The following is a 23776-nucleotide window of genomic DNA, read 5'->3' on the forward strand; positions in this document are numbered from 1 at the left end:
GATTTCAATATTTTTACGCAGTCGTCGACATCTCTTATACCGATAGCTTTCAAGTCATCCATTGTCAAAGTTGAAAATACATCCAAATCGAGTATTTCCTCCCGTTTAAAAATTGTCCAATATTTTTGCATTCCAACGCGCAATAAGAGCTCATAGATTGAGGGGTTTTTCATAGGTGACAAATTATCCCACATCCACTTGAAAACAGTGGACATAGTCGCGTCTGATTCGACGCACGAATTATCATCCAACACCAGTTTGGGTGGCTTACGACAACGATTTCCCAAACCCGATGCACGCGAGCTTGAAGTTGCGCTCGAATTTGAGGCAAAGGAAATATTGGAGTCGCTGGAAATGTCGGAATTTGACGCTCTTGAATCATTGACTGAACATTGTCTACTGCTTTTGTTGTGAGTGTTATTTCTCATTGAATTTCTGGGACTTAGCTGGTAGTTGGAAGATTTTGCATCGTAAATGGATTCCTCAAAAGCTGACGTGTTCGAATTTATGGAGTTCCGATGGCATTTTGATGAATTTGTCATTGATGAAAATGTCGGCTTTAGCTCATTAGTACTCAGACTGGCATCAGTCGTGCTAATATCTGATTCACTGCCAAAAGACTTGACTGGAATATCCGATTTTTTTGTTGAAACGAATCTCGGCGAAAGTTTCCTTGTTTTAATTGTTCTCTCCGATATGACATTATTCGTATATTTCCTTGGATTAACGCATATTACACCGCCATTCAGTCCAGCTGGAGAGGTTTTGGTAGTTACTTCAAACCGTCGCGCTTCGATGGCTTGAATGTATGGCTTAAGCGAGTCATCACCACCCAGGTTAAAACTGAATTCAGTATTTGATGCAAGCGGTGTAAGTGGAGTGAGTGGTGATTTTGGATCTGTGAATAATCAAGTATCAAATCAAAGCATTAAGAGTAAATCACACACAAAACAACTTGCCACGATATGCGCGCCTAAATGAATTCATATTTTCTTAACAACAATTATTAAAATCTAAACACAAATCGGGACGTTAGACATCGGTGGTGATTAAATAAAAACTGTAGACGAGTACACTTGCATGCTTCAAGCAGTATGCTAAGACAAAAACAACAAAGCACCGCCTTGGAAATTAACCGTAGCTCATGCAGCGAGAAATTGGAGTACAGCATTAAAATAGCGAGTAAGTCCGTACAGCCTTCAAAAAACAGTTAGCATGAAATGAGAAGTTGATCTTTCTGAATCTTTGTTTTACCTAAATTTATATGAAACAATTTATTTAGTAAATAAACCATTTTCCAAATGTTTAACTCTCTTCAACGGATACCAACAAGTTGATCGCCGGAAATAAAAACGGCTTGTACTTTCTTTCGATTTCCCTCTTTCAGAACCCCTTTTGAGGGTTTCTCGTAATCAGCTGATGCGCTATTGTGATCGGACTTTTGTCGTCAACTTGTTTTTTGCGCGTTTGTTTTTCAACATTTTTTTATTTTATTTATAGCGATTACCCGATAAAGAAACGAATATACGAAAACAATTTGCAACAGCTTCCATATTACAAGCCGCAAAAGATATATAAGAAAACAGCAGCAGTAAATTTGCTCTGCAGTGAAAAATTTCGTGGTAAGGAAGTTGTAAAAGATCTCAGGGAAAAGTTTTCCCAGATGTATAGTACCTTTATTTTTGCATATTTTTTTTTTTACTGATAGGTACAGTGAGTTAGCCAAGCGTGAAAAATTTTGCGAGTGTTAGATAATTGCTAAGAAGGCGAGGAATAGGCGCTTACAAGGGCATTCATATTCAATGTGTATGATACGCCGTCGTGTGCGGTACAAAAATTTAACGATTTTTGCCAAAAATTAGGAAGTGGTGAGTGCTTATTACATTTTGTATAATATAGGTATGTACATAGATACTACATTGCGAAAAATATATGTAAGCTATTTTTTCATATTCTTGTTTTCTGCTTCTGCGACGTAATTCTACGCCCAGCTGTCTCAATCAACAGAAACAAACACAAACAAAAACGCTCCTGATCTGTTGTCACAAGCAACCGAGAAACTGTGCGAAACAAGCAGCTGCGGGTTTGCGGACGTCTCAGAGTTTTTCATTTTGCTGGGCATAGCCGTATAAGCAAAGGACGCCAAGGATGTCTGTGCGCCTACTAACCTTGCGACTGGCTAGACATGGTCGTTATTTCCTACAAGGCTTCTGGAGACGTGATATACACAACAACATTTTGGAACAAAGCCGAGAAAAGACGCGCCGGAGCTTACCCAACCCTTTGAGGGTATGTTAAGTTAAATATAAATAAAATAAGTAAAATAGCAAATATTTTTTTGTTTCCCCTAACATTGCCAGCCCGGCGCTACCAGCGTTGCCGCCTCCGCCAAACCCCCTGCAGTTAAAGGCGTTCTGAATGGCGTTACCAATGCTAGCTCTAGTGTTGCATCAAAGTCCCTACCTCGAACCGGAATCTTAAGCGTCGGACAACATGCGCGTAAAGTGTTCATTGATAATATCTTAAATCGGGTGACAACAAACTACTCTCACGATTTGCGTACACAAGCAACTAAAAAGTTGTTCTATGGAGATTCCGCACCTTTTTTCGCCCTAGTAGGCGTAAGTTTGGCCTCTGGTGCAGGTGTTTTGACGAAAGATGATGAATTGGAGGGCGTTTGTTGGGAGATACGAGAAGCTGCTGGCCGCCTGCAGTCATCATGGAATTATGACGAAATATCTGAAACGCTAAATAGTGACTTTAGCATCGATAAATTGGACGTTGGGCCAGCTATTGCTAAAGGCTGTGCCGCCGTAGTCTATTCGGCAGCGTTTAAAAACGAGACCAGTGCCTCTGGCACCACGGAGATACCTGCTTTGGATGCAACTCATGATGCCGAAGCTGCTGCAGCTATGGCTCGTGGCAGTGCAACGACTCCACTACGACAGCAATCCTTCTACCCAGAGCTGATGTCACCAATGCAGAATATGTCACGTTTTGTACACAATTTCGGCAGTTCTATGGATAACTTGAATGAATTGTATAATCAAAACTCGGCTGCAGCCGCGTTTGTTGCTGAGCGTAGGGCACATTGCGCAGCCGATGTGCAAGAAGAGAATATTCAGAAATTGGAAGGTGATTTCAATAATGACGTTAATGCGGGTTTCTCAGGCATCAGCAGCGGAATGCAGGGACTGGTATGTATCATTAGCGCTTTGTAAATAAAGTCTTATAAATACATGCATGCTTTGTTTTTATTACAGCAATCCATAGACACTCCTCATGCCAGTATTAATCGCTATCCGCTCGCCTTGAAAATGATGTTCAACTATGACATACAGAGTAATGCTCTCTCCATACTGCGCGCTATGTACAAGGAAACTGTGCCTGCACGTGCCCGTCGCATGAACGACTGTGCTGAAGAGTGGGAGCGTTTATTGCGAAATCAAACCCTAACTCTGCCACCTCATCCGAATATAGTTTGCATGTTTGGTTTCTTTTGTGACGAGGTGCGTAATTTCCCCGACGGCCATTTACTTTACCCCATTGCGCAGCCCCAACGCATCAATCCACACGGCTATGGACGCAATATGTCACTATACCTATTGATGAAACGTTATGACTATAGCTTGCGTGCGCTTCTCGATTCACACAAACTGAGCGCGCGTGCCAAACTATTGCTACTGGCACAATTGCTTGAAGCCACGGCACATATTAATCGTCATGGCATTGCACATCGGGACCTTAAATCAGATAACATTCTTATTGAAATGAACGACGATGATTCTCCACCAGTATTGGTACTCTCGGACTTTGGTTGTTGCTTGGCCGATAAGGTACATGGCTTGCAGATACCCTTTACCTCGTACGATATAGATAAGGGCGGGAATGCAGCGCTAATGGCGCCAGAGATCATTAATAAGCAACCGGGTCCATTTGCTGTATTAAACTATGCTAAAGCGGATTTGTGGGCATGTGGCGCGATAGCTTATGAAATATTTGGGCAACGCAATCCTTTCTATTCGTGCAGCGGTGGTTTGGCTTTGGCAAATGGCGAACAAACGCTTTCGCTACGCAACAGTGATTATAAAGAGGAAGATCTGCCGCCGCTTAGCGACGAATGTCCAGCGATAGTTCAACAATTGATATATAATATACTAAATCCGAGCCCTTCCAAACGTGTGAGCCCTGATATTGCAGCGAATGTGATGCAACTGTTTTTGTGGGCCCCATCCAAATGGTTGCGGGCTGGAGGTATGCCCAACAGTCCGGAGGTATGTACAATTTGCTGACTATAAAATGAAGCGTAGTGAGAATATTAGGCCTATTCTAAATTCTTTTTATTTTCTACAGATCCTCCAATGGCTACTTTCGCTCACAACGAAAGTAATGTGTGAGGGTCGCGCTGCTGTCGATCAACTAAGCTTCAATGCGAGTGGTCGCCGTACTTATGTAGAATATTTGTTGATTTGCAGTTTCTTGGCACGTGCACGCCTCCGACGCATACGCGGCGCACTTAACTGGATACAAGACATAGTAGTAGCTTAAGCAAAAGCTTACAACTCAACAATACTAACTTATAACTTGGGAGCCCATTACCTAATGTTAGCACTATTCAACCCGTATTCTAGCATTACAGCGATATTAAGCAGGAAAATTTACATGGAATTAAACAAACTTCATGCGGGAAAATACGATTATTGTATGATGGATAATTCCTATCAGAGAAACTAGCACAGTATGCACATATATGTATGTTAAAATGTAACTAAAAATGACTATTTGTTATTAGCTATTGGAAAAATTGGCATAGTTTTTTATACGTTTAAATTATGTATTTGTATTCTTAAAAAATTGTAATTCAAAAACTTAAATATTTTGCTTAACAATCTATATAAATTTATGATAAAAATTTAAATTAAAATTAGCAGAAATAATAACAATGAAGCACCACAACACTATAAAATCAGTTATTTACTTAATTAGTCAAAAGAGGCAATATAAGTTAAACCTTTAATGACTGGAAAACCCATAACGCAAATTGATGTAGAACGACGTATTAGTAGTGTAAAACAACTGGCCTTTTGGCTCATGTTGTTGGAAAACCCTAAAATGTTCTTCAAAAATTCTTGCTACGAGTTGTTGTAACAGCATACAAATTTCCCAAAGAGTTTTTGGGAAATGATATTGGAGTGACAGTCCTTGGTCAGAAAAAAATCTGGTTCGTTCCGGTTACCATAGATTCGACTGTCGTGGGAACGTAACTCCTTTGTGTAACGCTCGAATTGTTCGAGATCTAGCGTTTTGATTTGCGTAAAATGAAACAACCAAAGATCATTCTCTAGAAAGGCCTATGTAACCGGAACGGAACAGATTTATGTATGTACATATGTACGGAAACATTTCGATGAAAATTTCTTGGTATTTCTTGCATTTTCCCGAGTTATGTATGAAATTAACAGCCTCATTGCGTAAGTCGTAAATTAGGCTAAATTGTACGACTCGACAACAGTAGCATTGTCTATTGTCGTACTGAAATAAGTAAACGACCAAAATCGTCGAAAACTATACAGTGCTGCCAAGTTTTTCCGTTTTAATACACTAGTCGAGTGGAAATTTTAGGCAATGACATGAACTTTTCGATACGATTCGACTCTCGAAAAACGACTTGCATTCGACACGACTCTCGCAATGAGGGTGTAAAACAAGTAATTTTTTAGCAAAAAATAAAACAGACTTCAGTTCTCATGTAAAAGTTTAAGAGTACCGCTAATTTCTTCATGATCGGATCTAAACCAAATTAGTATGGGACCACCAGTGAGGTACTATCTTTCCTTTAAACAAAATTATAGAAATCGATTAACGTGATAAAAAGTTATGTGGTAATATACATAAAAAAAAATATTCCGACGAATTGATATCTAACCTCATCCTTTTTTTGAAGTCGCTTAAAAAAATGGATTATTGTGGTTTTGGTGGTTGAGGTGGTTGAATGAACTATATATTTATAAAAAAAAAATAAGAAAAATTTGGTAGGGAAAATACAAACAAGGACTCGCTCACTTCCTAAAACGCGGGTAAATTTATATACTGTTACAAAAATAACAATTTGCTTTATGTTTATGCATGTATGAATAGTATTTACAAATAGCCGTCATCGATTCGCCAACAGCGAGTGGCGAAACGAACGAACTCAATGAGGTACAACCAAACTCGCTATCGTCTATCCGTGCTAGCTAACTTTGTTGTTGCTTTCGCATGCAAAATTCTTCTTTAAGCGACCGGAACTGCTATTACTGCAGAGTTTTAAGCATTTCTGCATTAACCCTGCAAAAATCGTTGGACCATGTAGTCTATTTGTGGTAAATTGGAGTACTTACAAAAGTGTTCCTCTGTCATGCTGTAGCGGACCAACTCGTGTCTCTGCGCCAGCTTATTGTTTGTTATCCGATAACTACTCGTGTTTTAACGAAATGTGATTGAAGTTGAGCATTTGAAAGCACATTTGCATGTCTGGCTGTAGCTGAACGTGTAGAGATGCTCGCTGTTAGTTCTTAGCTCCCAGCATGTTCGGGTTCGAATGCCGTCAGAGGCAACATGTAATTTTTAATTTTTCTCTTGGTTTTTATTAATTTCGAAAAAGCATTTGAGAAGTGAAGAACAAAAGCGTGTACAAACGAAAAAATATAACAACAATGCCATTGTTAATATGTTGGACTAGTTTTGTGCTACTCTGATGTAATGCAGGGATGGAGTATATGGTCCTGCCCTAGGACATCGCAATGTTAATTGGACCATATTTTTTATATGAATTGTGGTTAATTTAGGAATACTCTTTAGGGAGTACTCTTTACACGCATGCATGGAGTATTCGCGATTTTTGCAGGGAAATTTCATTTCACTGTCACAGCCGGTCTGGCTATCGCTTGAAATTATAACGTATCCGTATCCTACCCCTCAAATCAAATTTCCTTCCAACTTAGAATTTGCAACCCTGTTACCTCTGCGGCTCAGCTGTTTTTACATGCATTCGACATCAAGCAGTCACAATAAAATAAACCGGTGCAACAACGTCTATAAAAATCAGGGCAGCGCGCATAAAAATGTAATAATTTATTTAGAAACAAAAATGTTATATTAAGAAATTGCTAGCCGTATATATACATGTATGCATGTATGTACATGCATTTCTTTTCGTTTATCACTCATTCCGTAGTGGATTGCTACACTTACTACTAAGTACATACTTAATCCCTTTATCGCCAAGTGATTCCTTATATTCTTTATCAGTGAACGTGTAAAAATCAAAAAGAAAAACGCGCTGTTCTATTAAAAATACTCAAATGGTAAACCAAAAACTATTTTAAGTTCCTCGCTTATCAGTGGCTATGTATGACGTCTGTTGTTTGGCATCTGTTATCAAATGAATTCGTGCATATTAACATATGCCATTGAGTGTTGATTTTGTGAGCGCTTTGTTTGGGTTTGGTGAGTGGGTTGTTCTATTTCTGCTTTTTATTTCTTCTCGCGATTTCCGAAAATGGTGAAGGAAGTGAGGGACAGGGAAAAATGGCGTATGTATCATGTTATGTGATGTTATTGATGCCGGCCTATGTATCAGTTTAAGCATTTGCCCTATGACCAGAATCTACTAAAACAAAAACAACTAGACGCAACGCTGATTTGATATTTACATGAAATCTTATGCTTAAAATTATCAGCAAGATTATTAAACGATTTAACAATGTAAAATTGATAAGGCAAACATTGTTCAAATTACATTTTTAAGTGTTTTTAGAAAGATTACACCATAGAGACTATTACAGAAACAATTCCCAAGAAATGTAAGGCTAATCAACATTTGTAGAGACCACAAACAATCTTTATTTTACTTTGTAATGCCACCACAATAGGTACACAATTTGATAAAGCTTTAAAAACTGCCGGTAAAAATTGGGATATCATCAACGAAACTTTGGTCACATTTTATTCTTTCCATAAGGCTCTTTCAAACCTTCCGTACAACGATAAGGGAATAATCAGGCAATAATACTTCAATCATAAGTATGATCATTAAACATATAACTAAGACGTATCGCATTGTTTTATTTTACCTGATATGATATAAGAAGTTCATTACCGTTCGAACACTACTTTACATGTTTGATATCAAGTTCGCTACTAGCTGTACTCTCAAACCACATGTATGTACATTAGACTGCATCACCAAAAAAAGTTGCGGTTTTTCCGCCGGGATTACAAAATTTATTATATTTTAAGCCGTCCACCAAAATATTTCGGAAAAATATTAAGATTTAAGTGAGCTGGACCGATTTGAAAATACCTCCAAAAATGTAGTTTTTTATGAATAAAAATAGTTTCTTAAAGAACTTTTTGAAAAAAGTCCCCTCAGATGACAAAATAGATTAAGCTTAAAAAATTTGCATAAAAATATTAAAAAATCTTTTAAACGGAATCGTAAGAATGAGATTTTTGATGCTGTTTTTTTTACTTTTTTCAAAGATTGATTGAATTGAAAAGTCATTCGTGACCCAATATTTTTTTTTCAAATACCAACACATCTTAATTCAACTTTGAATGACGTTCCTTCATCCTACCTTTCCCTTTCATCCTTTTAATGAGTTTATTAGCAAAGAAATAAAAAGGTAGAGAAAATACCCTTCTAATGACACCTCCTAAGTCTAAATCGGAAGAGTTTAGTTTCAGTTATTCAAGTTTTTGTTATACCAATCTTTAAAAAAAGTTAAAAAACAGAACAAAAATCTCATCATTACGATTCCGTTCAAAATTTTTTTTAATTTTTTTTAAATATTTATCTGCAAATTTTTTAAGGTTAAGACGTTTTGTCATTTGAGGAGATTTTTTCAAAAAAAGTCTTTAAGAAACTATTTTTATTCATAAAAAACTCCATTTTTGGAGGTATTTTCAAATCGGTCCAGCTCACTTAAATCTTAATATTTTTCCGAAATATTTTGGTGGACGTCTTAAAATATAATAGATTTTATAATTCCAATGGAAAAATAGTAGCGATTTTTTTTTGTATGGGGAGTGATTCAGTCTAATGTACATATGTATGTACATATATATGTAAAATGTATGCGCGTGAATACGTTCCCACAAATCGTAAAAGTCAGAGCAACTTTAGTATAAACCACTTGGCCGTACAAGTTAGCCAGGTTCGTTGCTCATACTTGTTTTGGCGTTCACGCTTGTTGGACGTACAGAAGTACGCGCATACATATGTACATACAAGCAAATATTTATAAATTTGCCAACAAATTTCATAATATCAACACAATATAAAAAGGAGTACTTACCGACTGTAATTAAAAGGAGTGTGTCTAATTAAACTCGCTGAAGCAACTATACATACTTATTATACATACATACAACTACAAAAAAATAAGTACAAACAAGGCTAGTGTAATAAGAGTTGCAAAAACAAAAAGATTAAAAAACAAAATCAAATAAACACAACAAAGTGAATGATTGCTGCTGTGGGGAAAACCTGTGCACTACATTCGCTACTTTGCGTGTCTCGTACGTTTGCTCATTCAACGAGTGTGAAGTGAAGTGAAGCTTTATTAAGCAAAATATGTTTGAGCGCATATGTATCTACATAAATGCATAAACTATAAGACCATCAAATTATAGACATACCTACTATGCACATATTTTTAGTGTTCAATTAACAGCCACGAAAACTGCATTTAATTATTTTTTTATGACGTTTCGCTTAAACGCGTTAAAATAATCCCCTTCACCGTTTTTGCACGCATTCGTCATACCTGCATACATACATACATACATAAATATTTATATGTACATGCATACATACTAAAAATCCAAAGCTATAGTTTTAGTTTCAAATAGTTAAAAATGATTTAACTTGACTTTGAAGCGCAGTAAATACTCAATTGTAATGGTGAGGCAACAGTGAAGTGTTAATAGTGTTACCTACATATGTACATACAAAAATTTTAATGCATGCATGTATGGGAAAATATATATTTTTTAAAATGTATTTATCCGTTTTACCTAAAATACATATTCACTAAATACCCATAACACTCTTATACTCTTTCTTACGATACAATAAACTTCACATTTCATCCGTTTCGCCTCGCTTAACCTAAATTACATCGCATATCGATCCTGCCCTCCTGGCATTCCATCACAAACACTCGTCGCACACACAGGAGTTTATTAACGCGTCGCTGCTCCAACATTTTATCGACAAAGTTATTGGTGCAACAACAACGCTACTACCACCCCATTAATAAACTGCTCAACGCCTATAGAAGTCCACTGAACAATTCGTCGACATTCCATCAGCGGCATTGGAGCAAAGGCAGTAATAGCAGCCAGTTAAGGTAAGTAGAAAAGCGAAGGTCACTAAAGCCTTGTTTTCACTATGTCAAATTCAATAACATTTGTCATCAAATAAATGAAAACACATTGTCAATTGGGATCAAAAACGGTATATCGATTGATTTAGATCAGGATAGGTCTTCAGTCGTGTACATGCGCTGCTGAACCAGCTATATGTCCGTTTTTGGCCCATAATATTATCAGCGAAGGTACGGATGAAAGAGATAAGCTTGTGTCAAAATATGTCGACAAATTTTGACGTCAAAATATGACATAGTGAAAACCAGCCTTAAGGTTAGGCATTACTTACTGTTTAGTACTTTTTGTTGTTTCGGTTATTTATTTGTGTTGCCGCATTAAACACCACACTTCCTTTCGCACAATCAACAGGTTTTACCACGCAACAAAAAGGCAGCAAATACAGCAAAAACAAAAAACCGTGCGTATAAATCGTTTGCTAGAGTTTAGAACGCCAACAGCTTTTATAATGGGCTCAGCAAATTGTAAAGAAAATTCATCAAAAATCTCAATCAAAAATGAGAAGGCAGCAGCAGCGAAGGGCCAGAATGGTGAGTAATGTACCTTATTATGGCGGTTTCGTTTCTACAAAAAAGGTGGCCTTCTCATCGCTCTCTTCTTAGTGTTTGTACGTAGAGGGCAAAGAGAAGGTTGCATTTTTCAGTAGAAACGAAATCGGCATTAGTCAGTTTTTTTTTTTATTCGTGTGTGTTTAATATCTGCCTTTTGCGAAGTCTCATAAATGTTTTTTTATACATACATACATATGTACATATGTATAAGCGATGTTAATTTTTTTCAAATTTTTGCGATACCGGGATTTTCGGGATATCGTTTATAAAATCCCTGGATTCCGGGATTTGGACATTTATTATATTTCAACAACTTAACCCGAAAAAATTGCATCAATATAGTTTGAGTAGTTCTTCCACCATATAAAAAATAATAAATAAATGGGTTTGAAACCTACTTTTTTGTTTAAAGTGTAAAATATTTCATCAGTCACAAAACAAAAGGTAGTAATTAAGTTTATACGCATTTAATAATACTTTAGCGTGTACATATCTGATAAAGTAACTTAAGATATCTCGAAAAAAGCTCGATGCAAAACCAAAAAATTAAGTAAAAAAATATATTGTGTGTTTGAAAGGAATTCATAATAGTAGTGGCAGAAATTAAAGAAACGCATTATTCCAACCAGCTGCGTCTATGTTTCTTTTGTTTATTTAATATTTAAATATTTTATAAAAGTCTACCTCATTTTAGATATAATTAACTGTATATAAATACGCATTTCAAAATTTTTACAAAAATTATAAAAAATGCAAAATAAAACCATCATTTTAAACTTTTTACTCAAAATTTTTAAAGAAATTTTAGGTACGCAGTTTTTTAGCCCATTAAATTATAGTAGGATAAAATTCAATTTCAAGCAGCTTGACCCTTGATTTTTGGGGATTTTTTTTACGTTGCTGGCCATTTCTTCATAATTGTCATTGTCGATCATAATTTGTATGGAAGAAAATTCGTGTCACTGCCAGTAAAAAAAAAACAAAAAAAATCAACGGTATTTTAGCCACTTGAAATGTGAACTCTATCGTCCGCCCTGAAATTAAATGGGCTACAAAATTGCGTACCTAGAATTTTTCTAAAAATTCTGAGTAAACAGTTTCAAAACACACCAAGCAATCTATATACTCACGACACTATGAACCAAATATAGTGAAACTACGTCTTTAGTTTTAGCATTTTTTTTAAATGACTTTATAATTTCAAGGATATGACAAACTCCAAAAATTATTTAAAAAATTCAGTGCAATGTAAAATAAAAGTGGGTACCAAATGAAAAAGAAAATTCTGTAGAATTAAAGAAATAAAATAAGTAAATAAAATTTCTTGGGTTCACAAGGACGAATGGGTATTGAAAATGCCTTTTTAATTAATTTTATTTTTTTAAGCTAATAGGTTGAGAAGGGCTTTATTCGAGGATGTTGTCGAGGTTATATAAGTCCTTAACATAAAAATGTTGCAAAATAAATGTTACAAAATTTCAAGGATATTCAAGGATAAACCTTAAAAAAGACATTGTAATACCTTATGCACCAAGAAATATAATCTCTTTTCTCTACAGAACTTTCTCTTTAATTTCTTTCTGAATTACTTACATTATTGAATTTTCAAAGTCCTTTTAAAACATCCTGACGTCAGATAGAAAAACTAAAAACGCAATTTTACTGCATTTGTTCGGCCCATAGTTTCGCGAATATATTGATTTTTTTGTGCGTAAAGTTGCCTGTCGCACGGTGTTATGTGCACGTATAATGAGCTAGACATTTATAAAAAATATTTAATATTAAATAAACAAAATAAATATAGCAAAAACTGGTCAACATAAGTCGTTTCTATTATTGCCATCAGTGCAAATTATAAATCCCGAAAATCCTGGAATCCTTGGCTTAACATCCTGTTAATTTTCGGGTATGAAAACCGTTTTTTTTACGTTTTTGGATATGTGCAAATGAACAAAAATTGTAGTCGCTTTCCGTTCATTTCCGGATACGGAAAATTGTACGAAACTGCACTGTCGGCAAATTTTACGTTTCTCTGCTGACTGGGAAGGTATTTTTTTCATCGCCTTTCAAATTGACGTGGCAATATCCCTGACTACTGACAATGAAAAGTTTGTCAAGTAAAAATAAAATGGAAATTTATTTAACACGGTTGTTTTCAGTAAACCTTATAAATTATCGTTTGCTTTTTTCCACTATTTTCATTTTTGTTATGCCAACACAGGCGTACTTAGCACGGTGCATAGGCAACTGGCTGAGTCAGTGGGATCGTCGGTTCGAATCCTACTGAAAGAAGTCTGATGAGGAAATGTGGTGATTTCCGAAATAGCTATCACTACTACCATTTTTCAAATTATTGTTGCTTTTCCACAATAAAAATTTTCATTTAAAAAAAACGGCCTCGAGCTCAATATAAATTGTTGAATACAACAGACTTCAATTAAAGGGAATACTCCGTGTCCATGTGAAGTAAATTTTAAGGACTGTACAGTTATTTTTTTACAATGAAACACTGAAAAATCGACCCAAAAGGTATACATAAATTACGTTGCCACAATTTATGTTTGCATACGAAAAAAATAAAACACTACGCAAATACAAAACTCTGGTATGCTGATAGGCGCTGTCAATGCTCTTTCTCCAGTTTGCTTTCGCTAACAGTTCTAAAGTCAGTCAGCTGTGGAATTTTTCTCGAATACCTTTATTTTCTGCCTCACAAAAACAAAATTTATAAAATCGAATTATTTTTGTAATTTTTTCAACAAAAACCAAGTCAATAGCAAGCAGTCCAACGAGGTAATTAAATAATAAATAAGAATCATAAATACACATTGCAAGTCCGCATATAAAATTAACAAATTTTGTAATGTGCAGTGTAGCGAGAAAACAGAAAAAACAAACTAAAATTGACACATGGGATGGAGCAACGTCACGTATTAAAAAAAAAAACACAAAACAGCGCATAAAACGTCGAATAGAATGGCGCAATAAATTGCAATAAAACAATCGTAGAATTGTTGCGGTTATTGGTTTTGCTTTATCGCTTGTACAAGCGCTTAATTAATTTTTCATTTTCTATTTTTTATAACTAAAGTATTGTGTGTTATCTTGCCACTTTTTGCCAAGTAAATATCGCACAAGGTTATTGAAACGTGAATGGTAATTGTTTTAACAAACGAAATTCGCCGGCTCGCTGGCTGGCTGGCTGCCTTTGATTTGTTGGTAGGGGCGTATGAGTAATGCAGCTGGTTGTCGTGTTAGTGCAGTGCTGCAAATTGAAAAATGAAAAACTGCAGACTGAAATTTAGAAAATAAAATAAAACAAAAGTAAATAAAGTGAAAAAAATAAAAAATAAAATAAATGAAATAAGATTAAATAAAGTAAAATAAATAAAAATATAATAAAATAAAACAAAACAAAATGTACATACATATAAAACAAGTAATTGTTAAGCAAAAACACATACGTCTTCAATTCAATATAAAACTTTGGGAGTACCGATAAATTCTTCATAATGCAATAATTGGATGTAAACCAAATTAGTATGGGACCACTCTTGCAGTACCACCATTTCGATAAAATAATAATAATTATTGAAATCAGTTCAAGTGGACCAAAGTTATTCGGTAACATACAAAAAAAAGGAATATTGCTCTTTATGAAGTGGGTTATTGGCCTAAAAATGCAATATCTGTATATTTTCGGCAGTGAAAATGACTAATCGAGTTTTCGGCGTGTTTTCAAAAAATCCGAATCACTAGGAGAATCCATAACAAAACCCAGTTTATTCGTCACATGCAAACCAAACACGCAATGCGATAACACGCTCGTTAATACATATTAATTTATGATCAGAAGTACATATCGCTCATTTTCTTTAATAGTGTCAAAACTCGAGATAAACGACTTTAAAGTTCTGAATTTACATATGTACATATATCCCCATAGTAAAAATTATAACATATTTTGTTCTAGTGAGATATTTGTAATCGATAGAGCTGTGAAATGTTTACACAACATACTAGAAGAAGAAGTGGCGGTAATTTCTGCGTGGCGGTAATTTTTTTGTATTTTTTTGGATTATGGCATCATTGAAGTTAATGAGCGCTATGTACATATGTACATATGTATGTAGGTACATTAGTAGGTCGCCCTCTGCTTATTTGGCCGCACAATAAACCAACAAAAATAATGACGTAATCATGTCCAAAGAATACTTGTAATGCTGATAAACCGGTATTTACTTTGACGCTCCGGGGTCGGTGAGACATTTTAAGATAATAATTGTACTAAATATATTCAGTTCTTAAGATCACTTGGTGCTGAGAAGTTGTGAAAGTGGAGAAAAGTAATGATTTTTTCTGGTATGTTTTCCGTAAATTAGCTTGTGGTTCAAACTGTTTCCTATAAGAGAGTGAGGGCAATGTTAAAATAAAAAATAAAATCCAAATATATCGGGTATGTTAATGCTTAAAAAATGTGACCGTTTAATCTGTGAACTTCAATGAGCCAATGAATGTTTCCTTTCACTTTTTGCCATTAAATTTGTAACAAAAAACTTTACAAGTCGAAATGCGCCATTGTTAATGCTTTTATTATGCCAATTGTTAAGATTTTATGAGGTGTAATCACATACACCATACATACATATGTATGTACATATGTACATACATTTCAATGCACATTAGGGTTACCCTTAATTATATGGAGAAAAATAAAAGAATTTGGATTCTCAATCCCATATAAATGTGCGAATAGCCTGAAGATTTAACCATACAAAGTTTTAGGTTAGTCAAAAACGATTTAATAGTAACTCAAATCGCTCAAAATTTTCCGTGTATTTTATATGAGGAATAAACAATTTTTCGTTGAAATGGTATAGAATTATAGAAAATCAATATTTTTCGATAAGAAAATTATTTTTCTTTTCATGAGACTTCCAATTATAATAACAAATTTTTTGTTTCTTTTTTTTTTTACTTTTTATTCGTTTATTAACTTTTTCTCTTTTGATATGATATAGTTTGTAAGTGTTGCCTAATGTTATTTGTCAGGCTAAGTTTGATGTACTACGTACTGTTTACCTGTTAAACCGCATGTGATACTATTTTTTACCCTGACAAGTGAAGTAATGGGTTCTTTTGTATCTGTGGCAGCATAGCCGTTTGGATGATTAGCTTTATCTCCGATGCTCACAAACAGATATTTAAATGATAGGTTTCAGATTAGCAGATAAAAGTAATCCTTCAAAAAATAACTATTATGGGTATTGTGTGTATTTCGTGACGGGCGTGGCATTAAAATATGCTTTGCCTCGATATTTAATCAAATTTTCAGTATTTACTTGCTCGAAAAACTTGAAAATTATCTGTTACAATAGTTGTGTTCTTGTAAAAATTACCCAGTAACTTGCCAGCAACTCTCCAGTAACTTAACTTCTGAGAATTCGCTTTCATAGAAAAAATATCCAAAAAAGTACGTGCACGCAAATCTATTAATAGTTTGCAAGTGAACACCTGATAAATTGACTGATTTAAAGAAAATTTACATATCATATCAGTTTGTAAATGGTACAACCTAAAGCAATAAAATACCTGATTTTAAGATACATTTTTTTTACTCTTACGTACGTATTATTTCTACACTAAAATTCTTAAGGTTATTTTCATTTCATTCGGTATCGACTAAAGTGGCATAGAAACTTGTTTTGTCAGTATGTTTGATAAAAAATTTATTAAATTATGTAATCTTATTGTTGTAATTATGCCAAATAATGTATTCGCGTTGATTTATTTTATTTATTTTTGTTGATATGGACGCTGCACAGTGGTCAGAGAAGCTATATTCTACACGAATAATTAATAAGCTGTCAAATCAACTGCCAATTTCTGTTAAGAATAAGAAAGTCTTTTTGGAAATACCACTGATTAGGTTTTTAGGCAACTAGTCACGAATTTTATGTCGAATTAAAACTTTGGTAGGTGAAAACTGTCAAATGGACTGTGAGTTTTTCCAAAAACGGGACAATCGTTTTAAAAATGCCCTGATTAGGTTTTTAGACATGCTGATCCCGAATTTCATGTCAAATTAGAACCTAAAGAGTTGACAGCTGTCAAATGGGCTGTTAATTTTTCTAAAAATAGCAGAAAATATTTTTTTAAATGCTACTGATAAACGGTTTAGGCATGCTAGTCACGAATTTTACGTCAAATCAAAACCTTGAGAGTTGTCAGCTGTAACACATTCAAACTTTCTCATTTGTCAACTGTCAAATGAATTCTAATTTCAGTTGAGTAACACAGCATATATATTTGTTTAGCCAAATTAATGATGTATTGTATTCGAGGGAACATATTTAAAATGAGTTTGTGATCAAATGGTGAAATAATTTTGAATTTTCAAAACGTAGTTTGAAATTTGTAATGAGCGAACTTAAGAACCTTAAAATACCAAATTTCACGAAAATTCAGTAATTTTTAAATTCTTGGACGCCATATTGAATTCGCTATTTTGGATCTTTGAAAATTGACTTCAGGCTTGTTCAGAACGTAAACGGATTCAACGGCTTGCTGAGCAGATATTACTGAAACTACTAATCAGTTTTGAGTTCGTTGGACTCTGCTGAATAAGAATAGCTTTATTCCGGCTAATTTATTCTAGTTTTCAAATATGCCTTTTCGCGTAAAACATGGCCTCTCCAACCACTGTGTGCTGCAACATTGCAGTTTGTAAATCTTTCAACTTTAAGTTACTAGCAAATTTATAATTTTAATTTCTTGAAAATATATAAAAATGTTAATGACGCTTACAAACTGCCGGAACAAAGTATTGGCACAGCAAATTTTTCACAATATATGCAACAATTTTTATTTTAATATTTTTCCGCCAATTTTGTATAAAAATATGGTTCATTCTACAACAAACAACATAAAAACATAAGTCCTAAACTTTGTGCAAAACTCGCGAAAATTCTGTAAATTTTCATGCAAATTTTCAACTTTTCAATCAGATGTTTTAGAATTTTTTTGAGTATGCCCAATCAATTTTATTATAATAAAGTACAAGTTTTAAGTAGCTAGGAATTACCGTTGATTTTTGCCTCGGTTAAAACTGATATTAAACCTGATAAGACGACTTTATTCAAGCTCATCTCCGATAGGCGCCAATTTCTTCACAAATTGTGGTTCTTATTGCATAAGTGCTGTGTTATGAAAGGTCATTTAGAGCTTCTGTTAACAAAGCGATTTTATCCTTTAATCTGGGATGAGTCCACGTAATTTTATAGAACCAAGTAGTGCTTGAACATTGGACTAAAATGAAGCGAACTTAACGATTTTTTTGTTGTTGTAGCGTCTACACATTTTTAAATGCATCTAATTTTTTTCTCTCGTCCAACTTCAGGTTCATATCAATCTACCAGCGACATGTCGGAATATACCAACGCCGTCGAGGTATGCCACATCGACGATCTGCAGGAGAATGAAATGAAGCAATTTAACTTCGATGCGAACACACCGGTATTGGTGGTGAAGCAAGACGGTCAGATATCAGCCATCGGTAATAAATGTACGCATTACGGCGCCCCCTTGCACACCGGCGCGCTGGGTCAGGGACGCATACGTTGTCCATGGCATGGTGCCGCTTTTTGCACACGTACCGGTAATATCGAAGATTTCCCTGGGCTCGATTCGCTGCCATGCTTTATGGTACGCGTTGAAAATGACGGTAAGGTGAAGTTACGCGCCAAGCGCGCTGATTTGGAGAAGAATAAGCGCTTGAAGAATATGGTGAAACGTGATAAAGCGAATAAGCTGTGTATCGTTGTTATTGGCGGCGGTCCGGCAGGAGCAACCTGTGTAGAAACGTTGCGCCAAGAAGGCTTTACCGGCCGCATTGTAATGCTATGTCGCGAGGAAATCTTGCCTTATGATCGTATCAAAGTATCCAAGACACTGGGAATCGCGGCGGAAACGATACAATATCGAGATGCCGATTTCTATGCCCAATATGATATTGAGGCATTGCTTGGCGTGGAAGCGACCAAAGTCGATACGACTGACAAGAAGGTACATTGCTCGAATGGGGATGAGATCAAGTATGATCAGCTTTTTATCGCTACTGGCTTGAGAGCTAAGCGCCCGCCAGCCAAGGGAACCGATTTGAAAAATGTATTCACTTTGCGTGAGCTCTCAGATGGTAAGGCCATAGTTGACGCCGTAACACCGGAAACAAACCTGGTCTGCGTAGGTGGCAGCTTTATTGCAATGGAGGTGGCTGCAGCGTTGGTCTCGAAAGTTAAATCGGTAAGTAGGGGTGAGGGAAAAATGCAGCGATTAAGTTTAGATGGATTAGAGGTTTTTGAGAACAGAAATGTTTTTGAATTATGCTTTTATCTCAGTCGATGGCAGCCTACAGGGTTTAGTAGTTAGGATGGTTTTGAGAGTTGATAAAGGAGAAAAGATGTCCAATGCGATAAATTGGTGTTTCCAATTGACGAGTTGGAGTCGGTGGCGAAGTTTGAGAAAATAACAAAGGCTGTCTTGAGTCACATTATTTTTATGTTTTTTCCATATATTTTAAATCCAATCAAATTGCATCTTTTTACATTTCTCCCCTTTCCCTCCATAGGTAACGGTACTATACTCAGGCGAATATCCCTTCCCCTATTTCGGCGAGGCTGTGGGTGAACTTTTCTACCGTCTATATCGTGAGAAAGGCATCACAATGAAGAGTCAAAGCAGACTTTCTGAGTTGTACGGCAATGACGAGGGGGCTGTCACTGAAGTCGGACTTATCGATGGCAGCAAGGTGCCATGTGATGTTGTTGTCTTGGGTACTGGTTCCAGCTTTAACACAGATTTCCTCAAAGGTTCAGGCATCAAAGTTAACGCCGACGGCTCAATTGACACTGACATGCATCTCATGACAAATGTAATCGATGTTTATGTAGGCGGTGACATTGCCAATGCACCCATAATGGCCAATGCCAATCAACGCGGTGCTGTTGGTCACATACAATTGGCGCAATATCACGGTCGTGTGGCCGCGCTCAATATTACGGGCACCATAGAGGATTTGCGTGCGGTGCCCTTCTTTTTCACAATGATTTTCGGCAAGGGTATACGTTATGCTGGTCATGGCAATTTCTCGGACACGCTGATCAAGGGTGACTTGAATGGCTTCAAATTCGTTGTATACTATCTCGATGCGCACGGAAATGTGATAGCCGTTGCAACGATCGGTCATGATCCGGTAGTATCACAATATGCAGAGTTACTGAGTCAGGGAAAGCGTTTGCATCGCTCCCGAATAGAGAGTGCAGAGGATCACTTGGAGTGGACGAATATGTTGAAGGAGAAGAAGGCGCGAGTGTCGAATGAGTGCTGAACGAGCATTTAAATTAATTGTATATTTGTAAATGTGTAACATTGGTATTTATTAGTACAATTTTGTAAAATTATTTGCAAAGAATTCGCAAACCAAGTATTGAAACTAAAACTAATAATAATACATATTGCTATTCGAAAGGTAAAATATATGTTAGTATAAAAAAACTTTGGAAGTTAGGTGGGAGGATTTCAGAATTGAAAAAAAACTAAAATTTAAACAAGTATTCTATAACAACAATTAAAATTAATTAAAATTAATTGTTGTTATAGAATACTTGTTTAAATTTTAGATTTTTTTTTTTTAACCAATGATCGAATCTAAACCAGATTAGTATGGGACCACCTCTGAGACACTACCTTTCCGATGCAAAAAGAAATTGAAATCGGTTGACTAAAAAAAAAACAAAAAAAAAATATTCCGACGAACTGATAACCTCCTCCTTTTTCGGAAGTCGGTTAAAAAACGTATAAATCCCATTTTTTAATTTCATAAATGTTACAAAAAAAAATATGTGCTATCATAATGACCTGCAGTGAATAATGTCGAATTTCCACTGATAAAAAACTGGAGGCATTTAAAAAATGGAAATAAACTTAATTACTATTTTTTTAACGTAATAAAAAAAATATTTTTAATGCCCAAGTTTGTCATTACAATTTTTGTCATTTAATGCCAAAGTGAAAAATATTTTTAGAAAACTTTGGATATACAGTTTTGTAGTCCATTCAATTTTAGTAAAATAGAGTGCTAGTTTCAAGTGGCTGTAAAGTAGCGTATTTTCTTCCATATAAAAATATTGTCGATCATACTTGGTATGGAAGAAAATGGATGACACTGTCAACAAAAAAAGTTTCAAAAATCAACGACATTTTGTAGCCACTTGAAACTTGTACTTTATCGTACTTAATATTACAAAACTGCATATACGAAATTTTTCTAAGAATATTAAGTTAGGCACATTAAACTATTCACTTATTGAATATTAAATACTAAGGTACCCTATTTAAATGAGTGGAGGAGTGTACGTTCTAAATATGAAACAAATCGGACCATAAATACGGAGTTTATAAACACCTCGACTCCTGCGCCATATTTCAGGCAAAATTTTTCTGGAGTTGTTCCTTTTCATGTAAGTAATACACATTTTAAAGTTAAAGGGTTCATGTTCGGACTATAAATACAGGATTTTTTAATATCTAGACAGCTGCGTCATCTTGCGGATTACTTAATATTCTCATCGGGTTAGGGGCTAACTTTAGGGTTCCAAGCCTCTAGCTCATCGGAAAATTGATTCCAAGATTTGATTCCACGCAGATGAAACTTAATACAAGTTTGTTAAAAAGGAAATAGATCGTAGTCGGACAGTGGGCCCTAGGATGGATTCTAACCTTTAATGAAAAAAACAAAAAAACACTTCTCATAGTTTGTTGTTGTTTATAAAGCAAAAAAAAAACAAGTGGTTAACGTTAAATCGTTCCAATCTTCTTGGCTACCCTGTATCAATAACACTGTGAGACAAATGGTAGGGGTCAGTGATCGGGAAGGGTTCAAACTACCGGGGAAAGTTATATCGGTAAAAAAGAAGTTATACGTGTCCCGGCGTTTCGCTGGGTCACGTCTAGGAATCGAGATATATCGATTTGAAGTTAGTAACTATCATATAGGGGAAATTGTCACCTTTGGTGGTTTTTTTTTACATAACTCGAGAACCACTAGTCCGATTTTGCTCAAACAAATTAAAAAAAATTAAAAATTACAATTCCTTTAATCTGTTCATATAACGTTTTTCTATATAATCAACAGTTTTGCCGGTAAAAATAAATGTATGAAGAAAAAAAATATTTTTTGCCTAAAATATTAAATTTCATGATGTATGTCTCATTTTGTTCATAGGTTATGTGACTTTACGAAATTTAAGACTATTTTTGCGCGAGTTTGTGAAAACTTTCAGAAGCAGAGGAATAATTTTAAAAATTAAAATTTTAACTATTAAATATGTGCATACATATTTAGCTGTTTTTCTTTGGGTTCAATATAATATGTATTTGTTGGGATATAAGCAGTGTCGCCGCTGGAAATCTTTTATTGAATCATCGGCTTCGGCTTCGGTAATCGGCGGATTGTTAGATCAAAGCCGAATGTTCGGTTCGGCTTCGGGCAAAAAATCTACCTTCGGTCAGACTTTAGTAAGGACATACATTTTATTATTGAATTGAATTATGTGTGGCACGCTTTTTCACGTGTAAATTATTCATAGCTCAGATGTGTGATGGGAATGAAGAAAATTTTTAATAATTTTGACCAAGAAAAAATTTATTCACTTTAACATTAAAAATCATTATAAAAAAGTGGCTAAAAAAGTGGCTAGTGGCTAAAATAAATTTTGGTGGCAAAACAAAAAGAGACGATGGCTAAAACCAAAACCACCAAATGGCTAAAACGCCAACATTGGATATACCTAAGTGATAAATCTATAGCTTGGTATCCTGCTTTTAACCTCAGAACTTAATTTTGACAGATACATAGTTGCGAGCAATATGATTGCAAGTTTTTGTATTACAGCTGGAAAACTATCGAAGGCACTATCGATAGTATCGATGGTTTTTGACTATCGAAAACATCGATGGTTTTGTAAGCACTATCAATAGTTTTCACTCATACATACATTAATCAGTAACATACATATTTCAGAGCAAAGATGCTGTTTGAAGCCAAAAATCGTCGATAAACTTTTATTCCTTAACAAAAATATCGACATACTTATTTTAGAAATTCTGATCCCATTTTCAATAAAAGTTGTTATGTTTAAATTTTGGACTCTTTAATCAAAACTATAGATAGTCAGGGCTATCACAGAATCCATCGTAGCTTCGATTTTCGTGAAATCTACGAAAGTGCTATCACAGAATCCGAATAGCTACGAACGTAAATTCGAAATTCGTAGAGCGCCTTCATTGAATCCGTTCGTAATGAAGATTCGTACAGATACTCTACGACGAGATTATGCTGTCGGAACAAAATTTAAAATCACTCAATCTTAAAAATAGTGGAAAAAAGCTGCATTATTTTTAATATTAAATATTTATTATACTCCAAGTTTGTTATAATTTGATATAATTCCATATATTTGTGTAAACGTAGACGTAAAATACCAATGCTATACATACATACATATGTCCATACACGCATTCATCTGCTAGGCGCTATTTAATGAATTAATATTTTGCATGAATCGAGGAAATAATAGTTTAGCAACAATTTATTAGGAAATAAACCTAATTACTTCAATATCATAAAAATTTATTTAAAAAAAAAAAATTTATATTTAAAATAATAACATCTAAGCTAAAATTAAACCCAAAAAAAAAAATATTTATTAAAAAAATAAACAAAAATTAAATAAAAA

The 23776-nt window shown here is 34.9% G+C and overlaps 3 protein-coding genes across 9 annotated transcripts; 2 read left to right on the top strand and 1 right to left on the bottom strand.

The window, feature by feature from the left end:
* Positions 1-5: 5 nt before the first annotated feature.
* On the bottom strand, positions 6-987 carry LOC118748308 (the record flags this gene model as incomplete). Its single annotated transcript, XM_036482682.1, has 2 exons — positions 960-987; positions 6-898 (listed from the first exon to the last, which is right to left on the bottom strand). Coding segments are annotated over exons 1-2 (921 nt in total), but the record flags the coding sequence as incomplete, so codon positions are not given.
* A 435-nt stretch (positions 988-1422) lies between these two features.
* Positions 1423-4984, top strand: LOC118748627 (serine/threonine-protein kinase PINK1, mitochondrial). Of its 3 annotated transcripts, none has more exons than XM_036483192.1 (6): positions 1423-1622; positions 1709-1899; positions 1992-2289; positions 2361-3197; positions 3264-4274; positions 4354-4984. In XM_036483192.1, exons 3-6 carry the CDS (start codon positions 2149-2151, stop codon positions 4546-4548), a joined length of 2184 nt encoding a protein of 727 aa, XP_036339085.1. In that variant the 5' UTR covers positions 1423-1622; positions 1709-1899; positions 1992-2148; the 3' UTR covers positions 4549-4984. The 3 variants fall into 3 exon arrangements, with proteins under 3 accessions (XP_036339085.1, XP_036339087.1, XP_036339084.1); XM_036483194.1 differs by having other exon boundaries at positions 1709-1868; positions 1940-2289; XM_036483191.1 differs by having other exon boundaries at positions 1709-1868; positions 4354-4983.
* Positions 4985-6914: 1930 nt separating this feature from the next.
* LOC118748628 (apoptosis-inducing factor 3) lies at positions 6915-20514 on the top strand. Of its 5 annotated transcripts, none has more exons than XM_036483195.1 (5): positions 6915-7105; positions 10221-10394; positions 10783-10961; positions 18382-19283; positions 19609-20514. In XM_036483195.1, coding segments are annotated over exons 1-5 (2016 nt in total). In that variant the 5' UTR covers positions 6915-7103; the 3' UTR covers positions 20368-20514. The 5 variants fall into 5 exon arrangements, with proteins under 5 accessions (XP_036339088.1, XP_036339090.1, XP_036339089.1 ...); XM_036483197.1 differs by lacking the exon at positions 6915-7105 and adding an exon at positions 9184-9343; XM_036483196.1 differs by lacking the exon at positions 6915-7105 and adding an exon at positions 9247-9263.
* Positions 20515-23776: the final 3262 nt, after the last annotated feature.

Source organism: Rhagoletis pomonella, unplaced genomic scaffold, assembly GCF_013731165.1.
Source record: "Rhagoletis pomonella isolate Grant_MI unplaced genomic scaffold, Rhpom_1.0 Rhpom_scaffold_00013, whole genome shotgun sequence".
Lineage (NCBI taxonomy): Eukaryota > Metazoa > Arthropoda > Insecta > Diptera > Tephritidae > Rhagoletis > Rhagoletis pomonella.

Bases quoted from the DNA above. Each gene is read 5' to 3' on its own strand.
- LOC118748627 (XM_036483192.1), top strand. From the start codon at position 2,149: ATGTCTGTGCGCCTACTAACCTTGCGACTGGCTAGACATGGTCGTTAT. The intron at 2,290-2,360 runs GTATGTTAAGTT...TAACATTGCCAG, and splicing joins GCTTACCCAACCCTTTGAGG to CCCGGCGCTACCAGCGTTGC. The intron at 4,275-4,353 runs GTATGTACAATT...TATTTTCTACAG, and splicing joins GTATGCCCAACAGTCCGGAG to ATCCTCCAATGGCTACTTTC.
- LOC118748628 (XM_036483195.1), top strand. The intron at 10,395-10,782 runs GTAAGTAGAAAA...CACAATCAACAG, and splicing joins AGTAATAGCAGCCAGTTAAG to GTTTTACCACGCAACAAAAA. The intron at 19,284-19,608 runs GTAAGTAGGGGT...TTCCCTCCATAG, and splicing joins TGGTCTCGAAAGTTAAATCG to GTAACGGTACTATACTCAGG.